The 18,116-nt window shown below is 39.9% G+C and overlaps 1 protein-coding gene across 1 annotated transcript; it reads right to left on the bottom strand.

Moving 5' to 3' along the window:
* Nucleotides 1-337: 337 nt before the first annotated feature.
* MPP4 (membrane palmitoylated protein 4) lies at nt 338-17,581 on the bottom strand. The gene is made up of 21 exons (XM_026048334.1): nt 17,458-17,581; nt 17,122-17,243; nt 16,168-16,245; nt 15,388-15,468; nt 14,199-14,330; nt 13,431-13,512; nt 12,184-12,269; nt 11,121-11,192; nt 10,559-10,755; nt 9,546-9,610; nt 8,803-8,823; nt 7,992-8,030; nt 7,605-7,625; nt 6,429-6,443; nt 5,348-5,389; nt 4,617-4,787; nt 4,094-4,174; nt 3,098-3,191; nt 2,130-2,238; nt 1,551-1,685; nt 338-566 (listed from the first exon to the last, which is right to left on the bottom strand). The coding sequence occupies exons 1-21, from the start codon at nt 17,579-17,581 to the stop codon at nt 375-377; spliced, it is 1,959 nt and encodes a 652-aa protein (XP_025904119.1). The 3' UTR covers nt 338-374.
* Nucleotides 17,582-18,116: the final 535 nt, after the last annotated feature.

Below are 18,116 nucleotides of genomic sequence, written 5' to 3'. Positions count from 1 at the left end.
GCCTCAGCGGCGCTCATTGCTGCTCTGCGGCGCCCCGGGCCGCACCGTGCCCGCCCTCACCCGGCCGGCAGCCGCCATGGCGCGCGGGCCGCGCCTCCCCTTTCCCTTCCCTTCCGCTGCCGCTTCCGCCGCCGCCAGGAGCCACGAGCGCGGGTTTTATTCAGGTAATCGAGACAGCACAATTACTGTTCTGGTACAAAAATGTGAGACACGAGACAACTAAACAGAACACCGCATTATAACATCGCCTGCAGCCGCTCCTTTCCTAGCCCGCCTCCAAGTCCTCGCATACAAAGATAAGCTCCCGCCATGCTGACAGGAGGATTATTCCTGAGGTGGAACACAGTCTTCCCAAGGCTGGCGGCCTCTCGGCGTTAGGGCTGGGTGTCCGAGCAGATCCACAGCGCCGGGACCCACTGGGGCTCGTCCTGCGCGCGATGCACAGCCAAGAGCAGCTGTGCCGATGCTTCCTGCAAGTCATCGTTCACGATCACTTGATCGAAGAACTGACCGAACTGGGCTTCCATCTTCTTAGCCGACTCTTCCATCTCCTGTAAATCTTCTTCCTGCAAGAGACACACCGAATCCATAGACTTGACTGCTGTGTGCAGAGCCAGGCTGTGTGGTATCTGCACAAGCCCTCGGGCTGGCGCCATCAGGAGGCAATGAGATGGCGCAGAGCAAGTTATTTCCATTTACAGTTGTTCTCAACAGCGAGATGCTTCATGCTAGCGTCAGCTCTGAGCTTCTGAACACAGCTGATTCCCCTATGCTCCCCAATAACCTGTCTTACATCTCAGGAGGCTCCCAGCATGTTTCATTTGCTCGCAGAGATAACTTTACTGACCAGTGAGAAAGAGGACATTACAGACTGCAGACAAATCCAGTTTCTACCTTTGTGCTCTTCTGCATCATTCAGCTTATCTGAAAGTTTCTTCAACACCTACATCTCTATCTTAGCAATTATGATTGATTTCCATCTAAATTTGATGGTGTTTGAGGTGTCTGAAATAACAAGAGACTGAACCAAATGACCACTGCTTTCTTGGAAACCACAGGGGGGAAAAAATGGACTAGACATTTTGTAATGGCAACATAAGGACTTCCTCTAAGCATAATTTGAGTGAGTTTATAGAATTCACTATAGAATTGCCATCAATACTGTCACTAAGCATTAACTGAAATAACATAGATTAAGTTCTTACAACTAACAAGAAAAAAATCAATTAAATCATTGAATAGCACGCATTCCATATATTTGAGGGCAAACAGTAAATGCACATGTTGACTCAAATCTGGTCATAAGACAGTTAATTAAAGCATTACAGAAAAGAATTTTTAAGGATATTTTGAAGCAAATGCCTCAATTCCCTAGATATGAATTACAACCCTTCCACTCCAAGGCAAATCTGAAAGGAAAACAAAAGCAACGTAGATCTATTAATGAAGACACAACCTTTTAAAGTGCTATCACAGTTGAAGAATGTATTAAGCTCTAATGTCGAATTCCCAGTGTAATCAGCTCTGTTTCTTCCATCTCCAAATCTCACCTTGAATTTTATGTTTACATAGTAATCTGTAATGATCCTTGCGTTTTTACGAGATTGCCTCATGCAGCTTATACTGGGTGGCTTGATGAATATGATGTAGGGCTTTAATTCATGAGTCCGGGCTACTTGGATGCCCTGCAAATTGAGAGTTAAAAAGATTTTAAAGCACTTTGAGTGTATTCATCTCAGTTTAATTCCCATATAAAAGGCAAACTGTTTACAACAGTACTGTTATCTCCAGATCTAGCAATAATCTTATTCAGGAGCACCTGCTTTAAGATGACCTCACTAATAATCCCTGGCCCAGACATTATTAAGCACCTGTATCACACTGATCACTTAATTCCACATAGTAACCCTATCAGAGCATGCTTCTAACTGCCATTGTTTTTTCCTCCTCTCTAAGACCAGCTTCAAATTATCTATTAATTATTAATCTATTAAACTGCTATTAGTAAGCATCATAAGCTATGAGAACAAGACAAATCAGAGCAATTAACACTATTCCAATGACTCAGGACTATACAGAGGATTATTTTTCCTTACAGGATGCAGATTCCCCACTCTTTTGCGACTCACCTGTGGTTCTAAATCTATTACACAAATCTTCCCTTCGGCAAGGACTGTTCGCACTGCATCAACACTGGTACCATATAGGTACCCTTTGTACTCCCCATATTCCAGCATTCTGCAGCAGCGGTGAGAGAGGAGGAGGAAAAAGAAGGAGCACTTGAGTCTCAGAAAGGTTCCGCTTAAAGGTGAAATCTGCAATTATTACCTCTGTGATCAAGACTGAATGATAATAAAGCATCGTGAACAACCTCCACATCTGCTATTCCCATTACAGCGAGCAAAAGATAATAACTAATAGATTGTGTCAATCAGGACATCCCCAAAATACACCTTTTTACCCATCTTGCTGTGACAAGCCATGTGTTTAGAAGTGGTAATTCCAGTCATTCTAAAGAGAAGTATAAGAAAACTTCTGTCATATTATTTATAGTGGCAAACACTTGTCATTTATACAGTACTAATATTGTAATCAGAAGATTTCAAAATATTGAACAGATGAAGGAATGTAGCTTCTGGTGCTGAGCTGGGCTGTTTTAGTAGAGGGATTTCTGAAGCATAGAGGTGCACAGTCATGTTGACAATTACGTCTTAGGAGCCTACGTGGAGATGTCATCATTCCAGAAGTCCCACAAAGATGTGCATATGATAAATGTCTAACTCACTGCTCAATTTTACAAAGCGGTTCAGTTTCCAGAAAAATTAAACCTCAACTTAGAAACAAAAACACAACAGTGGAGCTCAGGACTTAGAGAACCAACTTTATTTTAGGAGGATTCTCAGATAAGTTTTAGGAAACTGCACAACTACTGAAGTTGTAGGCTCAGATAATTTATCAAAACTTACATGAGATAATTTATGAAAATTTACATGAGATATATAGCAATTATGAAGAGAAGAGCCCAAATCTGGGGCCTTAAAACGGGAAGACAGTTTTGTCGTAAGTGAAAAGAGTGAAATTGGTCTCTGCTCATTACCTGTGAGTGTACACCATGTTTTCAAAGGTTTCCTTTGATACATAGTGGTACTCGCGACCATTCATTTCATAGCTCTTCTGAACACGAGTAGTATCTGGAGAGAAAATAACAACAAAAAAAACAACAAAACCCCCATAACTTCAAGCACATATTAGTGATTTAATTGAATATAAGTGAGGCAGCCTGTCATTAAGGAGTATAAATCAGTATTTTCATAAGAAATAAAATGGGCTGTTTCTATTTGTAAGTCTAGAGACAGAGTCCTTGCCTATTTTTTGGTTATCCAGCAGCAAAATCAGTAAGAACATCCACAATTCTTGGAGTGGGAGAAGTATTTCATCCAAATACTTTTAATTTAAACCAATCAGGAATTGCTTTAGGCCTGTTTGCACAGCTGTTTCTTCACTTTCTCTAAGGTGAATTTGATTCAAGTTCATTTTGAATCATTCCCCTTTTGCACTTCCCCCAGATTTGGTATCATAAGCATAATGAAATTCCTCAAATTTCAACCAACTTCCGATTCATGTATTTCCTTGCAGTTCCTTTGGTTATCCAAACCACAAGTACTAATTTCTGTGATTAAGTCAGAAATCGTGGCATAAAACTCAGTCAAAGAAAAGCAATAAGGAAAGCTGCAAAGCCTACTAAGCATAAACTTATATTGCCTTCAGTATCATGTCTCATCAGTACTACAAAATTCCTAAGAATCCGATATCCCTAAGAAACCTTCCTTTTTTTCCTCCAGAGATAAACCTCCCCCACCACAGGATTAGACAAAAATCATGCAGATAATCTATTACTACCTAAAGATCAAGATACATCTCCTGAAACCCATAAAATCTTTTTCTTGGATTTGCATCAACCCAAGCCTTGAAAAAGCAAATGATTCTAATAGAGCTGAAATTCATTTAGACAGCAGCAATGAATATCCAGGAGCAAGGGGGAGGTCTCTGACATTTCCCAGTGGGGAAGTGGGAAGGGAAGGAGGTTACGTACGGGGTACAGCACTCCGGAACTGCTGCGGGCAGCTTGTAATCAGCCTTCGCCTCAGCTCGTTCACTCCAACTCCTGCAGGACCTGCATTGTTGGAAAAACAACTGGTGTTAGAGACAGTGGCACCTCACGTGTGCATTCCCAATTGCCAGCGCGTGTCAATGTAAATGGTAAATATGGTGAACTTGTGATTTTAGTCAAGAGGCAATGATGATCTATCAAGCAGAATCATGTCACATGGCTACTTCAGTTGGATTCCTCAGCAGCAAAGAAGCTATGCTTGATCCTATTGGATTTTATAAAAAAAATTGATCCATTAGACCTCATAGAAGCAACAACACGGTCAAATTGGAAAGAATCATTCTTTATTTGCTGCTTTGCGAGCTACCTGCATCAGAAGCTACCTTCTCTGCCATCACCTGTTGCATCAGCAGCAGAAAGTCTCAATGGATCAGATCATGACTCGCTGCTTCCTCCCATCCTTATCGATTGTGGAGTTTGCACGAGAAAGTCAATTACAGCTTACCCACTAGGATGATGAGTCTGTTCCTGTCTGTCGGGTGCCGCTGGTACCTGACCACCTCCTCATAGGGAGCTGCGAGCACGCTGTAACAGCTGCCGGAGCACTGAGCGTGACACGAGTGCCTGTTGGCCCGGGATTTCCTGCGGCACAGGCGCATGCTTCTGCGGAAACCAGCTGCAAGGGGCAAAAGCACCAGAAGTAAAAACCACACCAGCCAGACAGGCAACGAGTTGCTCAGTCTACATTGTCTCTTTACAAGCCTGAGGAAACATTTCTGGCCATAAAGAGGATTGGATTGCAAGCATAGCCGATCCATTCTGCTAAAGGAAATCTGAAACGTTCACTCCAACCTCCAAAATTAATATAAGCATTTTAAAGACCACTATAGTTTGGCAACAGGGATGAGTCTGTAACTTCACCTTGCCATTATAATTATTCTCAATACACAATACACAATTATGCCCTGAGAAAGTTAATCCTAAAGTAAGGGAAGTTGGGCAGTCAAGTTAAAGTGGTAGTGGTGGTCAGTTCTCAGTAGAAACAAGCCAAGAGGTTCACATGGGAAAAACAAGTGTTAGGAGGATGCAAGTGACTTCTTGAAGACTGGAAAATGGTAGCTAGGATTCAATTAAATAAGACTATACACACGGTGAAGAACAGAATTTGATACAGCTGCAGACAAGCACTTTTTTCTAGGTCAAGCCCCACCATCATGGTTCTTCATCACTACATACCAATAAAGACTCGTTGACCAGATTCACCGAACTCTTCATCTTCTAGAACAAGAAGAACAAATATCCATGAAGGGGGGAAAAATATGGTGATAATTGCAGAGCTAGATAGCTAACTTCATTATCCCTGATTCCACATGAAAAAAAGGAAAGAAAAAAGAAACATATCATTTTAGTAAACAATCAAGTGCTACATGACATAAAATATTCAAATAACATCTCATATTTCCACGAGAAAAAAAGAAAGCTTAGAAAGTCCTGGTATTTTCTAAGTAAGACCTGAAACTTGACATTGTTTTGAAATACATATAGCATAGAAAGAACTCCACATAATAGATGTAATGTAGTTGACAAGGATTCTTTAATTCTAATATTAAAATAACCAGCAATCAAGTAGCTCAAAAAAATCTCTGAAAAAAATAGAACCATACAAAGTCAACTTCTGCCCAAAGTGTGCCTAGAAAACATAACAAGCATCTACTCAAATCTTTATGGCAAAATAAAGATTTTATTTATTAAAATAGTCTTTGGATCAGGGATATCCCTGCCCCAGCATTCCAATTTATCTACAAACTGTGTATTTTGCTCCCTTATTTAGGCCTTACTAAACCAAGAATGAGATAGGGAAAACGTTCTTGCTATTTGTCTATCACTCTTAAAACCACCAAGCACAAAAACATAGCTAGGTGCATCTTAGTTACTCTTCTTTCCATATCCTCATCACTATTTTTAACTGTTTAAAAGAGCTCTCTTCCTGACTTCCCTGTATGCACTAACAACAGCTTCTGTTTGACTGTAGCATGAAACAACTTGACACAGAACTGCTCGATCATCAAAAAGTTCACTGTTGTTCAACTAAGATACGCTGGTATCATTTTTATCTTTATTTCTTTTGAGCTGCCATTCCGATTTCTGCTTTATGCTCTGCAGTGCAGATTGCAATGTGGAATCCTACAACAAACCACGTGTCAGCTATTGGGTACTGTAAGGGACATATCGCTCCTGGTTACCCAATAAACCACATGAATGCTAATAGATTACTGTTTAAATCTACAGACAATGGAGGGGGAAGGAGGTTAATTACCTTCTTTAAGCTCCTCTGCGTGTTCAGATAGAGATAGACATAAAATAATTAGTTTTGAGGAGACAGTCTGAATAGGGCTAAACAGAAAAACAACCAGCACAGCCCAACATATTAAAGTAGTTTTGGAAAGAGATACTGTACGTTTTCAAGCCAAAATATGCCTGATGAAACATCACGCATGAATACCTGGCTCCCAAAGAGACAGCTACAGCATCTATGTCAGGAGTGTATTTGCAGAAGATAAAACACAGAGGTTAAGCTACTTGTTAAGGTAGACTGAAATGCACAACAGGAGCAATGTCTGCATTTTTATTCCTTTGCCCAAATACAGCAGAGGTGACACAGCAGTGGGTACTGCGAAGGACCGCAGGAGCAACTCTCATATGAAGTTACCCCAGGTGTCCCAGCCTGAAAACAGGATATTGCCTTGTAGACCTGCTGGTTCTGTTTTGCAGGTTTTTGGCACCAAGGATGAGGCAAGTCGGAACTTTGGGAAGAAGGAAAAAAAAAAAGTAGGAAATAAAGTGGAATGACATTTTCTCCACAATATCAGCAATCATCTTAAACAAGTTTAGATATCATTAAGTCTTAATTTATTATGGAAAACCGATTCTGCAGAACTCAGAATGTGCTGGAGACACACAGCTTCCCTAAAAACCCAGCATCATAAAATGAACAAACCACTGATTGGTTGCATGTCTTACACATGAGGAATTTGGTTTATAGAGTGTTTTTGCTTCTTGAATGCCAACAACATGCTCAGAAAAGATTCTGGAAAAAGCCTCCTCTACCATGCCATGAGCTCCTACAGGCAGTGGAGCCCAGGCCCTGCATCACAGTTAGGGAATCCAGTTATCCTTCCTGGCACTGGTGCAGTCCCTGCTGCGACGGCTCACCCGCGCCTACCTGGGCAGGATTTCATAAACAGATCCGCTACTGAGACGTAAGCAGAAACACTCACATTTACACGTACAGCCTGTGGGTAACAGGACAAAACCTGCAGTACAAAGGCAAGCAGGGAGCAAGAGATTTAAGCCAACGTGGTTTTACAGAAGGGCTTTTCATGCCTGAGTATCACCTAGTTTTTGTCATTTGTAAGCCACTTGCTTGTCTATGGACCCCCTTCTGGCAGCAAAATGATAGCATGGAATTTGAAGCTGGGTCAGAAGAACTTACCAGACTCAAATGTTTCTTCATCTTGTTAGTAATCCAGATAGCAAAATAATAATAATAATAATAATAAAATTATTATAAATAATATTTATAATAAAAATAAAAAAGTACAAAAGGGCGAGGGACTTAGGCCATTACAGTCCAAAATGTGAATCAATCAGGTTTGCAGGATCATTTGGAGGAATATTCTTAAGTGAGGCCACTCATTTCAGCACAATACTTCACTAGAACCAGTCATTCACAGCAGAACTGCAAACTGTTGATTGCCATACTCTGAGCAGGAAATTTCCAGAGTATTAAAAAATAAAGAAACAATCCTACAATCAAGGTCACTAGGAGACTTACTACTGTCTGCAAGCAACGAGAATAATCTCAAATGAAGTCAGTTACCTGTTTCCACGCACTTCTCATCAATCTGTATGTCATCCTCTGTAGAGAGGCACAAGAGAGAAAAAAAGAAGAAAGTCACCAGAACACAGAAAATAGTCATTTTGGGCGGGAGAAAACTTTATAGATCTTATAAGAATAATAAGAGATATCAGAAAAAATGCTTTAAAACTCAAACGAGCTCTAGAAATTTAAGAATTTTACCACTGTACCACTAACTTACTGATGTACTTTCTTCACCGAGCAAACAGTTCATCTTAAACTAAGGCTCTAAAGAGCTGAGCGCTAAATACTCCTAATTTGAATTCTCTTTTTGAAATAATTAAAGGTTTAACCTGGCTATCACTCTGTTCATCCTACAGATCTCTATCAAGTATCATCAAGATAGTAGTTTTCAACTTCCTTCTCCCCTTTAGCTTTGTAAGTGTCCATCTGCAGTATGTTTCATTCAAGGAAAGAGTTTTATTTAGTTGATATTTTTAACAAGAAGGAGGAAAAAAAAAAAAGGAGATCGATTCAGCTGGGCTCAAAGAGTGCTGTTTTCCAAGTGCAAGGGTATGCAATCTGGTTTATGCTATCATACCATACAGTGCACAGCTAAAGCTACCACTTCAAGAAAACTTGAAGTGAACGAAAAACTTGATTTCAATCAGGCTAATCACAAAAAATGCCAACAACTTGGCAAATACATGGAAAAGAAATCCAAACAAACTTATTTCTGTCAGCAATTAAAGACTATAAAACCCATGTACTCTATTCTGCTAAGCAGATTCTAGGCACAGGAATGCAGTGTAGTTTCAACATCACCTCCTACCTTCTTCCACAGTGCTTACTGCTCACAGCATATCCATTGAAGCAGTTAAAATGAAACAAAAAATAATGGTGAAAGAGAGTACTATCTCTGGGAAATATGCAGAGCAATCTATGTGAGAAGAACTCTGGGCAAGGAAACCCAGGAACTTAATCTGGGAGTTACGAGCAACAGCAGAATAAATGTTAAGCTAATATAAAAAGTAATAGAAAAAAGGCAAGGGAGGGAAAACATTTAAAAAAAAAAACTTCTCCGGGAAATAACTACATGCATTTGGCAAGTTAAGTTACAGTTGACAATACATAGAACTTTTTTTTTTGATCGTTACCACAAAAACTCAAAAGGCAGCTCTTCGTAAACCTCAGAAAAGTAGCATCTTTCTCCCATCAGTTTTTGATGACACAAAAGCATTCTAAAAATTATCAAGCCAACCAAAAATATTTGGATTAAGAACATTTTCTGAAGACTTACAACAGGAAGTAGCACAATTTTAGTGAAATAAATGCTGTTACAGTGGTATCCTAGGTACCCTGGAGACAAGAACCACCAAGTGCCACTACCACTATTTTCCATGAAAATACTTAGCATGCCCCCGAGGCTAAAATATGGCTCCAGGAACACTGTCTTCTAATTGAATTGCACTGAATTGTACATAGATTTCAGTATTCTTGAAACCTGGGGGTTTCAAGAAGGGACAACGGAGACCCTTCCTCTCTACTAAAGCATCCAAATAACTTTTCACTCACATATGGATGATTTGAGGCAGAAATGGGGCTGGAAAGGCTGAGACCACCAGAATTCTCGCTGCTTCCTGCACCAAAAGAAATTTTAGGCTGTTAATAATGAAACAAGTCAGGTCCCCGGGTCCTTAGACTCCAGGTCAGATTCACTGCTCACACATAACAAGAATTAGTGCTGAGCCGAATGAAGATGCCAAAAAAGGAAACATTCTAAAAGTTCTAGCCCACTAAAGTGTTGAAGAAAATCCAGCATTCTATTAGAACTATTTGAAAGTAATTTCCACAGTAACTCAGAAGGATTTTGAGTTGATAGAAGTATGTACATCTTCAGTTTTCATTATACAAACTACAGCTAGGTTTCTGCACAGCATAGATGACAGCTTCTACCTATGCATAGCCTTACACTGAGTGTAACACGTGGTTAGAAGATGAAACTGAGGTGTGCAACAATTTAGTTAGTTATTGTTTCTGAAAGCATCTTATCTAAAAAGGTATTTATGCAGCAAGCAAGAAATATAATATTTCCCTCAAAATTATTCTTTTTTTCCCTGCCCTCCTCTCTCTCAACCTGTCAACTCAACTTTGACCAAAGAAATCACTCACGCCTCACAGGATACCTTCAAAACCTGATACAGCTAAGCACTTATACTGTACATATAGTATCCCACCCTCCTCTTTATGTTCTATTTTAAATCACAGCTGTCTTAAACAGTCCAAGTCTTGAACTTCCACCCAACTTTCAACTGCTCCACTCCACTAGGTGCCTCAGTAGCTGGCATAGAGAGTAGGCAACTGCTGTGAACTTTCTAGACGATACAGGTGCTTTTAAAAGCCTGTTCTCCCAAAAACTCCTAAGGAAACTCCTTTAAGGACAAGGAGTTGGAAAATAGAAAAAGGAAAAATGACTGTCACCTTGCTCTGAATTATACTATTATATAACTGGTATAAATTTTAATAGCAAAATTTGAGTGATTGGCATATTTTTGGATTTGAAGTCAGAAACATTAAGACTTCCTTACCTTTTAAGAAGATGATTTGAGGGTATAAGTCCAGCACAGGCACCAAGATCTGAAACTTTCCTGGCCTGCCACCAAAAAGCGTCATTCTGGTCCACAATCTGGAGTATTTCACCTTTCTTAAAGGGCAAACCTGCATCAGCACATGGTATGGCAGGATCTTGCAAGGGCCAGTAGTCTGCCATTGCTCGTACGTAGAGCTGGTAAAAACAAGTAAGTTTAAGTGGAAGCTCTCTTTAGAAGACAAGAGCGAGCCCCACATCCTATCTACTCATTATGGAACAAAATAAGAGCGTGAAGGTAGTGGTGAGGGAATTCAGCCTTCAGTCTGTGGCTGACCCAAAGATTCCTTTATTATCTTATTATAACTACATTTTAGCTGCATGTCTTCATTGCTTCAGCAACAGTGTATTCATGTCAGCTGAGAAGTAGCAGCAAAAGCAAGACAAGCTTTAAGGACTGCAGTGAACATCTAAGCAGCAGTGAACTTCTAAACAAACTGTCCACTAGACATCATTGATTAGCTTCCTGCAGTAGCAACCTGGAAGAAAAAAATGAATCTTACTGTTGTTTGGTTGCTGACAGGCCGATCAGAAACTGGAATCAATTTGAACATAATTGTTCCCTCAGATAGGGCCTAAGTGAAAGAAAAATGACAACAAAATATAAGATAACTGGTATTCAACACAAGTAACCAAGCACAAGCATAACACGGTATGGTCGTTTACTAAAATTTCAGTTTACTATATTATAAAATAGATATAAATTAAGCAGACTGATCCAGTATGTACCATTACTGTGTTTTTCCAAACATGGAGAGAAATTTCAAAATCTCGTCAAGAATTTCTATTTCACTGAAATCCACAGTGTATTATAAAAATATGTAATTTCTTCATTCATCCAGACCAAACTTTTCTACTTAAGTCTAATTTAAGTTATCTGCAGGTCTGGTAAGATGAAAAAAGGGAGGAAAATAGTATTAAGTATTCAAAAATTAAGAATTCCAGTGGAATCTTTATTTCCCATACGTAGAAATTAGAACAGCCAGGGAAATAACATTTAGAAAGACTTGACAGTAATTACATATAGCAATTCCTTAATGACTGTGGCCAACTCTTCATAGGGAGGAACCCTGAAAGACTCTAGGTAAAATGACAAATAAGTAACAGGGACAAATAGCTTAATAGAGATTTCTTCATGAGAAAATGCTTACAAATTCATTAATTTGCTTTAGTGCATCGGTAAGGCAGGACTTGTACAGCGCCTTGCGCTACTTTCTTGTGGAAGACAAAGTGAGTGGAGTGTCCAAGACAAAGTGTGAATTAATTAAGATTTTCCACAAAAGCTTAAGCTGGAAAGGCCATAGTAAAGTTGATTTCTTTCCAGGACAGAGTTTAGATTCAATTCCCATTTCATTCATGTCTTTATTGCCTTAGACTTAAATATGCACAAGATTTATTCTGTTTTTCATATGAACTTCATCCATAGCAGAGGTTTCTTTTTTTTTTTTTTAATGTAAGGTCAGGGGGTAAAGGTGGGAGGAAAGAGATGGGGAATAAGAAGAAAATAATATAAAAAGCAAATGCACTATCACTACTAAAAGTACAAAGTAGAAAAAAATCCAATACCAGAATATTAATAACTTGCTCTGGCTCAAGTCCCTCAACAGGAACTCCGTTCACTTCCACCAATTTGTCTCCAGCGTACAGCAGCCCTAACAAGCATGAAAGCAGCAGCAGTTTTATCACAGCACGGACGATACTATGAGAGGAGGAGAGAGGAAGAATACCCACACCCAGCAACTACGTGATACACTAAGATTTGCACCACAGGTTTGGAAGTCAACTTTGAAAGCTTCGTAAATTAACTTAGGAAAGTATTTGAAGTTTAAGCTATACTCCTGCTGAGCAGGGCTATAAACTCCTGTGGGTCACAAGCACATCATGCTTCAGGTTTCTTATTCCTTCCTTCCTCCTTCACACAACACCTGTACAATACATTAATGCTTTGCCCTAAAAGGGTCAGCAACACTTTAATAGTGCTATCGGAATTATCGGAAGCTGAATCCATTATACTAATAAACCATAAGTTCTGGAGCCAGACCCCTAGAGACTCGATATTTCTCAGGTGCAGTGAGATGGATGGGAACTCACCTCTAGTCTTTACACTCCCTTCACGCTCTTTTTGTTTTGCTGGACAGCAAACTGCCACTTTTTCCTTCAACTTAAAGCATCAAACTAAAAACTTATTCAGCTACTGTATACCTACTGATATTTCTTCTATACAGAGAGGTCAGGAAATGTTGAAAGAAGCTATATTGCAATTGTTTTGATGATTTATTTTTAGTTATTTCACGTTTCTCAGAGAGCATGGAATGACTCAGAGAACAGGAACATTTCCAAGGAAGTGCCTTGAAAACTGCTTAGCAACTAATACCAACCAAGTGCTCAGTAGACTAGTGCCAAAAAGCTTTCCAGTATATTGCTCAGAGACCAGTCCTGCCATACAGGATCACAGACTGCTGACATTTTCCATTTTTCCATTAGGGAGTGAGCTGCTAGTGCTCTTACTACACCGCAGTTCGATATTACTTATCAGTCTCACGTCAGACTTACTGAGGTGCTGGTGTCAAGAATATATAATAAAATAAAGAAAGATATATAAATTTGTATATATGAGATTGGCACATTCAAGTCAAAAATTAATGAAACCAGAATCGAAGTCACTGCAGTGCGTCACTATTCACACAGTGCTGTCCAATATAGACATCTGCTCTATGAGGGAAGACTAATTAGAGAAGTAAAACTACTACCTTATTTCAAATATGTTATTTCAGGTTTGTTTTTTGTATTACCTTATTTGAAATGATACATACCACTTCTGTCTGCCAGTCCACCATGGATCACACGGGCAACTGTTATGTCACCTGTTATCTCGTGGCGTTTAATGGTGGCACCCTATCAAAAAGACAAACATCCACACTTTGATAATTGAAGAAACCCTTTAAGTTTCTTTTTGAGATCCAAGGCTGATCTTCTCTGCAGTGACAAAAGCATTGAAAGAGATTACTTTTTAAAAACTGCACAACAATAATGCATCATTACTAGTACTATTGGCATTGTATCAAGTCCTTCAACATCTCCAACACCTATCATTCTAAAATAACCTGAAGTGACTGACCATAACAAATCCTTCCTGTCTTAAGTACTATACCCATCCTTTCCTAGACCAGACTAGTTAAATGATACTATGTTTTCACCTTGTAAGGCCACATGTTTTCTAAAGAATCTTTCAAGTTCCCTCCTCTTTTCCTTCCTATTTTGTCCAAACGAATCACTCTCATAGTTGCATTTCCATCTTCTAAGAAAAATACCTGCCAAATGTTCACAGCCTAATTCAGTACGAGTTTATACTACAAGGGCAATATGCTCTAGTTATCCCTGCACTGAGCAAGGGGGTGGGACTGGTTAACTCCAGGGATCCCTTCCAACCTTGGCCATCCTATGATTCTCTGGCTCTATAAAAGCCAGACAAGGCAACACACAGGCTCCATGACATTCCTGGAAGGAAATCTGTGTGCACTGACATATATAGTACTTGCACAAGTCTAAGTAACTTGTCAGAGAGCAGAAAACTCCCTTACCAGAGGCTGCTTGTTCTTCACTAAGCAGACAATCCTCATGGCTTCCTCATTCTCAGGTATGTTGTCCGGCAGCGGTGGGAGAGTTGGTTCAAAATCCTTCTGGGCAACAGTATCGTGAGCAGTTAACAAGGCCTGTTACAAGCAAATAAATCCACAAGCAAAGATCATAAAATAGAACAGTTCTAAAAAGTGGCCAGTTAAGGAAACAGAGGTTAGAGACTGAAGCTCCTACATGGGAATAGATCCCTGAGTCACAGAATCACAGAATATTTAAGGTTGGAAGGGACCTCTAGAGATCATCTAGTCCAACCTTCCCGCTCAAGCAGGCACACCTAGAGCATGTGGCACAGGGTGGCATCCAGGCGGGTTTGGAAGACCTCCAGAGAAGGAGACTCCACAACCTCCCTGGGCAGCCTGTTCCACTGCTCTGTCACCCTAACAGTAAAGAAGTTGCTCCTCACCTGGAGACGGAACTTCTTGTGTTTCAGCTTGTGGCCATTACCCCTCGTCCTATCGCTGGCCACCAGTGAAAACAGCTGTCCCCTTCCTCCCTGCATTCTCCCTTCCTGAGCTTATACACATTAATCAGATCCCCTCTGAGCCTTCTCTTCTCCAGAGAAAACAGGCCCAGCTCACTCAGCCTCTCTTCGTACGAGAGATGTTCCATTCCCTTAATCATCCTGGTTGCCCTTCTCCGGACCCTCTCGAGAAGCTCCATGTCCCTCTTATACTGGGGAGCCCAGAACTGCACACTGCACATACTGAAATTTTGTTTATTGTTCTTTCCACTTGTGAATTCAAAGTGCAAGATGAAATTTAAGGAACAGGTCCTCTCTCTGCTCCTTACAAAAACTCATAAAAGAAAAAAAACCCTATTTGGAGCTCTAGTGTAAGAATGCAGGTTTACAACAACAGAAAGTATTGTTTTCACATGCCACTATTTTGCCTCAGCTGCTCAGAATTTATTTTAATTCTACAAGAAGCTGCTCTCTATAACCTTTAAATAAAAAGTAATACACTCCAAGTGACACACAGTCTACATCTGACTTCACAGAATTCACATTATTAGTACATGACAAGAGCAAACTAAGCCTCTTCCAGCTCCATTGCCAATTCCTGTGAACAGCTGGACACCTATTCCTGCTGCAGGCATCTCTGAGAAAACATGATTTCTTTAAGCAGGACTTGCCTTTAGGTGTGGAGATCTCAGAAGGCGCCTTAGCTCTTTGATCTCCCCAGACTGGGGGGCTTCACGCAGTAATTCCACCACCTAATAAGTGTAAGGGAGAAAGCATAGAGACTGGTTCTTCTAGACGGTTATTTTAAAGATAGCTTTACACTGAATTTAGAGGCATACGGTATAGTAAGACTTAAAGTCTTCTCCCTTCCCGCCCCTGTGAGTTTAAGATGGTTGCTATAGTGTTTGTTTTAAGTTCAGAGGATATACCCCTATCAGGTAGGATCAGGCTAGCATTAGCCATTGAATAGATGTGTTTCACAGTGTGAATGTGTTCTAAATTAATTCTTTTCTCCTATTCTGCAAATCAATTCAATTTCATCATTAATTTTCTCCACTAGTTATTAACTCTCTCACCAACTCAGTAATTTAACAGTTATATTCGGCTATTATGCTCAGATTGCTTTACAGCATCCGTAACACTGAACAACAGTGAAATGGAAAGAATAACATAAAGAAGAAAAATGTTGGTTAAAGCCATAAAAGTTATGTATTCATTATATTGGTCAGGACTCATGTACCCCAGAGAACAGCAATATGAATTTCTCATCACTCTCTGAACATGAAAATAGTCGTTAATTAGTTTGACAAATATCTGTGAAGAGAGGTTCTTTCAAGTTGATGTAGCATACTCATGTCCGAGAGACATAAAATAAACACAAGGACATCCTTGCCTGCAATTAAGCTAATTGGGTATTAACAAGTTAATCAATTGCATATACATGATCTTACCTCACGATTCAACACACATGCCTGCACTGTGACGGGAACTGGTCTTTTTTCGAGGTAATTTTGGAGGCACTCATATATCTGTTGCAAAGCATGATAGACACGACATTACACAATGATGTTATGCTGTCGTTTTTAAATTTCCAGTGAAGAGAGTTGATTACATCAGACAGTGGGCCAACAGTGTCAACTCTCCAATTTGTGGTTTGTTTTCTTCCCCTAAGTACAGGTCCCATTAACAAAGTAAACTTTAAACATGTTGCTGTATTTCAAGGTGGTTGTGGGGACTTGTAGATATTCTTATCCAATGGAAATTATTTTAAAAAACGCTTTAAGGATTTTACAAAAAGATAGATTAAAAAAAGAATTGATAGGCAGTCCTTTGAGGACTCTGTCCTGCCTAACAGGGAAACACCAACCAGAACTGTTCTATACTAACATACCACCTTCAGCTACATATATGAGGTCAATGTGGACAACACTAGAAGATTTAGTTTCACAAACGTTCCACCTTGCAAAGCCTCCCATTACAGAGCCAACCTTAGTAGTGTAAGAGATGGCCGAATAGTGCTGTGTTCAGGCTAGGCTTTGACCCTCCTCCCCTTCATCTGTCCTCTGTTTTAATACAGAGGTTTATCAAAGAGCTTCAATTTCTAGGACTTTATGAAAGATTATATTTTTCCCCACCTTAAGCAGAAGTAGTTTTGTTCATCTTGACTGCTGCTATTAGTCCCAACATTAAAATCATAGAATCATAGAATGCTTAAGGTTGGAAGGGACCTCAGAGGTCATCTAGTCCAACCCCCCTGCACACGTAGGTTCACCTAGACCCTAAATCATTAGCAGTTTATGGAAATGTACATTTACTGTCCTAAGAAGGCAAAATGGGGTAGCTATCCCACTAGATATTTTTTTCTCCAAGAAGTCTTTTCCTTTGCAGCTGAAAGTTACTTTTACCTTTAGGAGAGCTTGCAGCCAAGGAGATCTGAGCAGGTCATATAACATGCCAACGCCGTTGACATCCCTTTTACAGAGCAAACTCAGTTCTTGCAGCACTAGAGTCAGAACATGAGATAAACCTGAGCCCAAGAAACAGAAAAGTGCAATATATTTCAGTACCACTAGAACATCAACTAAGGCTAACAGGCAACCCAGACCTTGAGAAAAATTACTTATTTCAGTTTATGCTTTCAAGAAATATTCATTGTTTCCTGTCAACGTAAATAATTTTCCAGAGAGCCAAGAGATAAACACCCAGGGAATCCTCCCAACAGTCTGGGTTGAAGTTCACACCTCCCGTTGAGAGGCTACAGGTTTGAACGTTTGCCTTGTTCGCTTCCTTGGCTTCCGCTCCGAATGACTCGCTGTTTGGAGCGGAGGCTGCCTGTTCCCCTCTGCTCTCGAGTGCATCAGACATGTCGAAGTATCATAAGAAATGGACGTTCCCACCAAATATATACAACAATGTCATCAGACACCCAGAACACCTCCCATGAAAAGGGAAGAGTTTGTTCTTACTATCAGAAATGGTACTTATTAGGAACACTGAAATAAAACCAGGCACAAGGAGCTTTTGAATTTACGTCACCCAAAGCCAATATACCCAAATCATTTTTTAAACTACAGCTCATCAGCAGGCCCTAAAATAACCGAATCCCTTCTACTGCAGACTCTGTGTCATCAGCTGCTATAATCCAGTCACTTTACTTAACCTGAACAAGGCAGCTACTCCTTCTTCACTTGCATCTCTCAAGCACATTTTCTATACCTGTTCATGATTACTGTTTTCCTATGTCAACTATAGGCCTTTATATCAATACTTAGAGGTGCTGTTATCCCCTAGCTTAGTTTCACTGAGATTACTTTCTTTATGCACTAGTTAATATCAGTATTCCTGGCAAAAGGAACTTTTGCCTTAATCACTAGGCAGAATTGAGTATGCAAACTGAAAG

Source organism: Nothoprocta perdicaria, unplaced genomic scaffold (assembly GCF_003342845.1).
Source record: "Nothoprocta perdicaria isolate Ctin4 unplaced genomic scaffold, notPer1 scaffold_11, whole genome shotgun sequence".
Lineage (NCBI taxonomy): Eukaryota > Metazoa > Chordata > Aves > Tinamiformes > Tinamidae > Nothoprocta > Nothoprocta perdicaria.
Note: the sequence above shows the minus strand (reverse complement) of the source record. Positions and strands in the feature narration are given on the sequence as shown.